Genomic DNA, 9,371 nt, shown 5'->3' with positions numbered 1-9,371 from the left:
TGGTGGTGGCGGTGGCGGTGGTGGCGGTGGTGGTGATCTACAACCAAATGAACTACAATCCACCGGACCTCGTGAATAAAATGTCTTACATTCACTTTCTGAACGTTGCGATGGTCGATATGGTATACAATTCTTCTTATCATTTCTATCCTTCAACTTGAGACAAATCTTTGGTTCACCACAAAAATAATTATAAGAGTAAGTGAAATTCTCCAACTTTGGTAATGAGCAAATACTCATCGGAATCTCACCGGAAAACTTGTTATGTGCCACGTTAAGATGTTCCAATTTCTTCATTCCACCAATTGATTCCGGCAACTCACCAACAAGCTTGTTAAAACTCACGTCAAGAACCCTAACATTTTTCAATAACCCTAATTCTTGTGGTAAACATCCACTTAAACTCGAATTCGAGAGAATAATCTCATTTAATGTTTTCGACATTTTTGCTATACTTGATGGTATACACCCCGTTACATTAATATTTGCCATAACCAAAGCAGAAACGGGTGATTTACCTAAGTTTTTAGGCCATGAAAATTGAAATTTGTTGTTGTTTATGAAAAGAGCATCGAGTGTTCGATCCCAAAGGGTTGAAGGGACTTTTCCTTCGAATTGGTTATACCTAATATCAAGAAATTTTAAAGAAGGAAGAGATAACACAACGGAAGGAAACTCACCACAAAAAAGATTGTTACTCACGTCAAGTTCGAATAAAATTCGAAGCTTAGAAAAAGATTTCGGGATTGAGCCTTCAAATCTATTGGAATTTATATGAAAGACGGCTAAATCAGTCAATAAACCAAGTTTTTCAGGTAAGTATCCGGAGATATTTGCATGGTTGAGGTCAATACCAGCAACAGTGGTGATATTAGGGTTATCTGGAGCTGGAGCACAATAAACCCCGGTGTAGTTACAAACATTGTAATCATACCAATCTTTTGTGAAGTTTCTTGGATCGGAAGTCATGACATGTTTCCAAGCTTGTAGAGCTATGTAAGCATCGAAAAGTCTAGGGTTTGGTTCATATTTGATTGAAGCTTGAAATGAGGGTTTTGAGAAGAAGAAAATGATGAACAAGAAGCCACTAAGGGCTAAGTTGATGAGTTTCATGATTTTGTGATGAGTTTTAGGAGTTTAGGGTTTAAGACAAGTTAATGTTGGAATATGTTTAGATAGATGCCACAAAGGGTTGATATTTAAATGGCTTTTGGTGGAGGCTAAGTGGATGGTAGAGAGAGTATATTTTATTTAATTAATGAAATTAAATAGTGATTAGGAACTAGACAACTATAATTAGGATATTCAAAAATTGACCATATCTTACTTAATGCTGATCTTTTTTATGAAAATAATTTGCTAGTTGGTGATTATAATTATTATAATCCTAGGAGGTTTCTTAAGGGAAGTACTACTAATTAGAGTTTTCTTTGCCTTAATGTCTATATCCTTAATTTAAACAAAATAAGATATGGAAATTGGTATATTATACATTATAGACAAAAAATGATGATGTTGTACAAATTGTTAGAAAGTTTGATGGACATTAGCTACTGATCTCACCAAAAACACGGTTTTTAGTAATTTAATTTAGGGGATTAGTATTAAACTAGCTAAACTTATTGGATTATTTTGTATATACACACATCATGTTTTTCAATGTCCTAGGCACTTTTGGAGATTTTAGAGTCATGGAAAGGCAAAGGTTGGATTTACGGTGTAACTTTTATAACGGTGTTGTTTGTCCGGATACTTTTTTAGCTTAATTATATCAATAACCTCTTAAATTTGCCACACAAAAAAATCGTTTAGACACTGGAACTACGTACAGCATGTTCCAATTCACTTATGTGTTCCTATTAGATATTTTTAGTTCAATTTTTTAAGATAAAAAAATTGTGTGTGTTCTCAGGTATCATTACGTAGATGAGTTAATCACATAAAATATGTCTTTTTTTTAAAATTATACACAATATCCTTAAGTGGAATATGTTTGAGATTCTACAACTTATTAAGGGTAATACATATAATTTCATAAAGTTACATACATTAAGTGGCTTATCTACATAATGGACATTTAAGAACACATGTAAAAAATTTGAACCGAGTTTAATAAAAATATTTTATCATATGTTCAAGTCCTCAATTGAAACAAATCGTACGTAATTTAAGTATCTAAATGTTTTTTGGGACAAATTTATAACTTAAGAGGTTATCAATGTAATTAAGCCTATTTTTTGTTGTTTTATATTGTGAAATATTGTTATAAACAAATATATAATATAACATAATAAAAATCGAATTGAAAGAAAACTTGACCTTACACAATAAAATATTATTATAGATGATAGCAATTATTCTAGTTGACTGTAATAGGAAAAGAAGGCTACCTTATTTTTCAGAAAATTGAAAGGAAGAAATTAATGTAGGTTAATTATTATTATTATTATTTAAAAAAAGAACTTTTATCAGTATGAGTTATGATTTTTAAAACACAAGTAGCTAGGAGGGACTGGCAGTGTCCAATTATATTAAACTGATTATGATAGAGGGCGGTTTATTTCTTGGAAAACCAAACCATAAGAATAATTAAGTAAGAATTAAGAAATATGTTAGTTAGAAATTTGGAAACAATGAACACACAACAATAATGGTACTTATATTAGTTAGTACATTGTTATCTAAACACATCATATATATATCTTTTAATTTGGTATTGCATGTCTTTCATGCATTGACTCAGTAGCTTATGATGGGAAAGTTCATTAATAGTGGAATATTCATAATATAGTAGAAGTTGTTTGATAAGGTGTATAAAAATATTATTGAATATAGTGTATTAATAATATTAGATTAATTATATTGATATTATTTTTATCAATTATTTGGTTATGTGGTATTAAAGTAATAGGGTAATTAGAATAGAAATCATACTCTATATTGTTAATATCATGATTTTCTATGTATAAGATTAATATCGGATGTATAAACATAGATTGAAAATACTAAAAAAAAAAAAAAAAACTTAAATAATACTACCAAAAGTACTAATTGTTTTGCACAATTCCTTGTTCTTTTTTATTCTCATATATTTATATATATTAGTTGTGGATAATTTAAGAGCTTAATTACATAGAGATTATCTTTGAAATTTTGTGATAGCAAGGAAATTAACTACTCGTTTTCTTGTTGAAGCGGTAAAACTAAGTTAGTTGCTAATTGAAAGTTTTAAGGTTTATTGTTTATCAAAATTAATTAAGTCCTGGTTGCCCTAGCTACTACTTATTTTTATGCTATTTGGTATTCTACCTTTCCCACTTTTTTCGCTTCATTGATGTTCAAACTTATAACCTTAGAGTTGAAAATGAAAAGACGCTCTACTAATTATTATTGAATAATGTGTGAATAAGTTAATTCAACCTCCTGAGTCGAGCCTATCGCATAGGGCTTGCCTAGTGTGATTTATATTTCCCGTGTGGTTTGCAGGCTATTACACAGTGGTGGGTTTACTCAGTGCGCACAAAGTGCTCACCCGAAGGGCAGAGACTGTGACAGAGGTTATAACATCTGCGGGTTATCCTGGGGTTCCAAAAAAGTTAAGTCAATCCAAAGACACTCGGAATATGGTGTGTTATTATTCTTTTTTAGCCAAACCTGGTCCAATAAGGCCACAGACCAATACAGGCGGAATTTTTGTCAATTGTCCCTTTTTGGAATAGTTATTTAATAAATGGTCCTTTTTTTTTTGTTTCTCTTACAATTTATGAATTTAATTAGATCATATTCTTATCAAAAAAAATTATGTTAGTCGTAAATGTTAGAAAATAATATGCTATTGTATCTGTAAAGTTGAGCAAAACATTAGATTTGAATCTAACATTATTTAGCACTACTCAGTAGTTAAAAAGCAGGTCATTGTGAACTCTCAATTTTTTTTCTCTGTTTCACATTTACTTTACAGTAAAAAAAATTCTTTCTTTCGTTTTCTTCTCTCATCCTCTAATTTTTATTATTTTAAAATAATAATTTTTTTGGTTGGTTTGAGTTTTTGGTCATCATAAGCAGGTGAAACCTAGCTGGCAAGAAGGAGAGTTTACCACAATGAACTATTCAACCACTGAATTATTATTATTATTTTTCTGAATTTCAAATTGCACTTTGATGTGAAATGTGTGTAATTTATTAATCCAACTTGCATGTGAAAATTAAAATTAATATATTTTATGGATATATTCTAAAGTCAATATTACTTTGGTTGGACTTTAGCCAAAAAGGAAAGTATATATTTGCCTAAAAATGTATGCATGTTTCAGCGTTAATTTTTGATGAAAGGGTCAAGTTTAATTATAGTAATTAATCTGTCTTTTCTTGAAAATGAACCTTTTTAATTTAGAGTTGAGGGAAAAAGTCATTAGTAGAAATAATTAATCATATATTGCGGGAATTTTTTTAAATAAAATAAATGATGTTACGTGGAAATACGTACATTGTTTTCACTTATTATATGAATTAGAACGTAAGCTGATTAATTATGAAATGACAAAAAATAAAGTTCTAATAATTTTCAAAATAGTAACTGTTTCTTGAATTTGACCAGTTCTTAAAGTTGAAGACTTTTGAAGTCAACTACCAAATCTGAAAGACCAAATTAAATTGGAAACCAAAAAAAAAAAAGGCAATTGTGCGGCCCTTAGTTTTACTACAATTTTTTTTTCTTAAAAACCGGAAGGATTTTATTTATTTAGTAATAGGGTACGTTTATCCATACAAAAGAGGAACTAATCTAAACAATGTAGTTCCCATAGTTTTTACTACAATTTTGGTGAGTCTCAATAGTAAAGAATAGAAAAATGAGCTTTTGTTTATGATTTCATTAGAAAACGTGACAACTAATATGAAACATAGGGAGTAATTATCAATATAAATTTATATTATATGTTAATTTGTTTTAGATGGACCTGTATGATGGGATATATATATACTTTCATCTCCAATTCCACATGCAATTTGTTAAGGGTGAATGGATTTCGATCATCTAACCATATTTTTTCATGTTAATTAAAGCTCAAATACTCTACTTAATTAGCTGTAGCTAGGGTTTCAGCTACATTTCACAATTTTTCTCTTCTCCTTTTTTACTCCACCTGGTATGTGTTAGGGCTTTGCCCTAATTTTCTTATCTTATTTGGATTTTATTTTTCCTAAAAGAAAATTAAAGCATTATCATAATTGCTTTTACTTTTTGTGAAAGTAAAATATAATTCTCTTTCATAATTTGCTTATTCTTTCCTTAGAGGAAAAGCTTGGAGATCTATAAATTGAAGATTCTTATTCTCATAGAATAACAAGAACATCCACAAGTAGTTCTTTAAAGAGTTTTGTTTATGGAGAGATTTTTCCTCAAAAGTTTTAATATTTTCTTTTTATTAATTTTTCATATGTAGGCCGATTGGCTAAACCGTATAATAATATTTTGTTTTTTAGTACAAGTTTTTGTCATCTAATTTATCAATCATATTATTTGCAATTGTAAGCTTTTGCATGACACCCTCACTTTCAAACCCAACAGTATGTACCTGTTTGATATTTGCTTTAGGAGCTCACTAATTTGAATTTGTATCAGGAAGATCCACTACTAGAGACAAGTATTAATTTATTCGTTCAGAGCTCAAATCAAGTTTATAACCAATTAAGAGTACCGAAAGAATATTGAGGATCCAACTATCACTAAGGATAAGCAGTTAGCTGAAGTTAGTTAGTTAATTCACTAATATTCCGGCTGTATTAGTATGTTAGTTAACTAACTACAGATTAGTTTTACACTCTACCATAGTTAACTATAGATTAGTTCTACATCCTACTATAGTTAGGATATATATAGATGCCTTGTATCATATATTAATTCAATCTAAGCTTTACTCAATGAATTGCTTTCTTCTCTGCTTAAACTGTAAGTCTCCATTAGCATTTCTTTTTCGTCTCAAGGAAAGTTCCTTGCATGGAACTTTACATGGTATCATAGCAACATAGTTAGTAAGATCTAGGGATTTCTTGTAAGGATTGAACAAGAAATCGAGAGATTCTTCTTTCCAGATCTATAATGGTTGTACGTTTTGATCATAATCATCCTCTGCTTTTGGGAGTTTCGGACACGCCTGGAGTTGTGCAAGTGGGAATTGAGCTCACCGGCATGGAGAATTACACACTTTGGAGTAGAGCGATGAAGCTCACCCTCTTGACAAAGAACAAAATCGGATTTATTGATGGATCAATTACTTGTGAGAAGTTTGGTGTTGATTTGGTGAATCAATGGGACAGAAGTAATGCGATGGTGATCTCATGGATTATGAGCAATGTAAGTAAAGGCCTTCTCTTTGGAATTTTATTTCGGTCTATTGCTAGTTCTGTTTGGGAGGATCTTAGAGAGCGATTTAATAAAATCAATTTATCGCAAGTCTATCACCTACACAAGGAGATTGCAACACTAGTGCAGGGTACTTTGCATGTTTCTGTCTACTATTCTAGGTTAAAGGATCTTTGAGATGAATATGACTCAATTGTACCTCTGCCTTCGTGTGACTGTGCGAAATCGAAAGAGTATAGTGAAAATCTTCAAAAGCAGAGACTATTACAATTTCTCATGGGCTTGAACGATGGATATAGCAATGCTCGTGGTCAAATATGATAAAAACAACACCTTCTAGCGTGAATCAAGCTTATGCCCTTATTGTACAAGATGAAAATAAAAAATCATCATCAGTGGGGCATTTTTCATCTGGTGAGGGTATGGATCCTACAGCCTTATTCACAGCACGAGGTGCACCGACTAGAAAATTTGGTGACTTGTATTGTGACTACTGTCATATGCGAGGACATACTAGGGAGCAATGTTTCAAATTGAAGTTTTGTGATCATTGCAAATTTAGAGGTCATCTCAGAGAGACTTGCCACCAACTGATTGGATACCCAGCAGATTTCAAAGGCAAAAAGAAGGCTAATGTGGTAATAAGGAATGGACATTCAGGAGAACCTCCTCAAAGTCAACTTTCTTCTGGATATGGCAAGCAGTCTGAACAAAGCCAACTAATCCAAGGTAATAATATTCCTAAATTCCCCCCGATCAGTGTGCTCAAATTGAGCAACTTTTGCGTAAGTCAAGCTTTGGAGAAGCAAGTGCAAGCATGGCCAGGACCAATATGAACATTGCAGGTAATATAACATATAATGGTCAGGATAATTACACTTGGATTATTGATACAGGGGCCACTAACCATATGGTTGGTAATGATAAGATGTTAAATGGTGCACAAGTAGGTAACACAGGGTCGGTACAGTTGCTAACTGGAGAGACAACTAAGGTGTCTTCAATTGGAACCTGTCAGCTAGATGGAGGTGAACATATTACGAATGTGCTTTGTGTGCCGGTGTTTAAATTCAATATCTTATATGTTTCAGAGATAATAAGAGATTTGAATTGTTGTCTCTTTTTTCCCCGAATTCTGTGTTTTTCAGGACCTACTCACTGGGAATGTGAGGGCGATTGGTAAAGAGGACGATGGACTGTACATTTTACAAGAAAGGAAAGGACAACATGATACAATTCTCAAGAAGTCTTAGGCAGTACAAGGATCAGTAGATGCAGTGACTTGGCATAGAAGATTAGGGCACGTCCCAATGAGAGTTCTTAGGAGATTTACTTGCTTTAATAATAATTCGACATTTCATTTGGATACGTGTGATGTCTGTCCACTTGCTAGGCAAACGAGGATGCCTTTTCTTGTTAGTACTAGTAAATCAAATACTTTGTTTCAATTGATGCATATGGATGTTTGGGGTCCTTATAGAACTGAAACATATGATGGCATGCAGTTCTTTCTTACCATTGTAGATGATTACTCTAAATGGACTTGGGTTTTCCTTATGAGGTTGAAATCTGATGTGATTTTCCTACTTAAAAACTTCATTACTATGGTGTCTACTCAATTTGATTGCAAAATTAGAGTCATTAGATCTGACAATGGATCAGAATTTGTCAACAAAACTTGTAGTGATCTGTTTTAGTTCTTTTGGAATTCTTCATCAGTGCTCATGCCCTTACACTCCACAACAAAATGGCGTTATGGAGTGAAGACATAGGCATATTATGAAAACTGCCAGGGCTATTAAATTCCAAAGTCACTTACCGGCTAAGTTTTGGGGCATATGTGTTGAAGCAGCAGTGTATGTGGTTAATCGAATTCCTTATATTTTGTTAAATAACAAGTCTTTTTTTGAGTTATTATATAAGCATGAACCAAACATATCTCATCTCACAGTTATTGGTTGTGAATGTTATGCTACTAATTTGATTAACCAGGATAAATTTAGCGCCAGGTCCATCAGATCTGTATTTCTTGGCTATAGCTCCCATCAGAAAGGATATAAGCTTCTTGATTTGATTACTCACAAAATATTTGTAAGTCGAGATGTCATGTTCAATGAACACATTTTCCCTTTTCGGTTATTAAATATACCACAGGATTTGCAACCTCATTGTTTTACACCAATTGTCACGACTGCCGATGTAGATGTTTCCATGGATCAGGACACCTCTATTTCTCAGACTACTGTGATCGTTGCTGAGCCTTCTTCTACTCATGACCAGTTAGAGGATGTTGCTGCATCATCTAATTCTGATGATATTGGTCCCCTTCCATCACAAACTCGAAAGTCAGGTAGATCAGTAAGACCACCTATTTGGTTCAAGGATTACGCTCCAACCATAGGTGGAAGAGCTCATCACTGTCAATATCCTATCTTTGATGTTATTGCTTATGATGCATTGTCATCTTCTTATCAAAATTTTATATCTAAGTTCTCTCTTGAAACTGAACCTAACACCTATGCCGAGGCTGCTGCAGATTGTAGGTGGGTGGCTGCAATGAAAGACGAGATCACCGCCTTAAATAATAATCATACTTGGGAAATTGTTGACTTACCTAAAGGGAAGAAAGTCATTGGTTGTCGATGGGTTTACAAAATTAAGTACAAGGCAGATGGATCCATTGACAAATTTAAGGCGCGTTTAGTTGCTAAGGGTTACAATCAAAGGGAAGGATTAGATTTTCAAGAAACATTTTCACTCGTGGTGAAAATGGTCACTGTTCGTACAGTGATTTCAATGGCTGCAGCTAAAGGGTGGGAAATACACCAAATGGATGTCAACAATGATTTTTTACAAGGTGATTTACACGATGAAGTATACATGACAGTACCACAGGGCTTCATTGACACAGGGAACAAGCAGAAGGCATGTCGATTGCTTAAATCTCTTTATGGTCTTAAACAAGCTTCTCGTCAATGGAACATAAAGTTCACATCAGTTTTAATCA

At 32.8% G+C, this 9,371-nt stretch overlaps 2 protein-coding genes across 2 annotated transcripts in view; one reads left to right on the top strand and one right to left on the bottom strand.

Moving 5' to 3' along the window:
• On the bottom strand, positions 1-1,159 carry LOC102584133 (leucine-rich repeat extensin-like protein 6; the record flags this gene model as incomplete). The annotated part of the gene is made up of 1 exon (XM_015314970.1): positions 1-1,159. A coding segment is annotated over exon 1 (1,113 nt), but the record flags the coding sequence as incomplete, so codon positions are not given.
• A 5,522-nt stretch (positions 1,160-6,681) lies between these two features.
• Positions 6,682-9,371, top strand: part of LOC107063294 (uncharacterized) — a 6,588-nt gene continuing 3,898 nt past the window's right edge. Inside the window, exons 1-4 of the mRNA XM_015314969.1 lie at positions 6,682-7,093; positions 7,210-7,409; positions 7,513-7,530; positions 8,357-9,289. Of these exons, the coding sequence (XP_015170455.1) occupies positions 6,682-7,093; positions 7,210-7,409; positions 7,513-7,530; positions 8,357-9,289 (1,563 nt within the window). The remainder of the gene's footprint in view (positions 7,094-7,209; positions 7,410-7,512; positions 7,531-8,356; positions 9,290-9,371) is intronic.

The sequence above is a fragment of the Solanum tuberosum genome, unplaced genomic scaffold (assembly GCF_000226075.1).
Source record: "Solanum tuberosum cultivar DM 1-3 516 R44 unplaced genomic scaffold, SolTub_3.0 scf00334, whole genome shotgun sequence".
Classification (NCBI taxonomy): Eukaryota; Viridiplantae; Streptophyta; class Magnoliopsida; order Solanales; family Solanaceae; genus Solanum; species Solanum tuberosum.
Note: the sequence above shows the minus strand (reverse complement) of the source record. Positions and strands in the feature narration are given on the sequence as shown.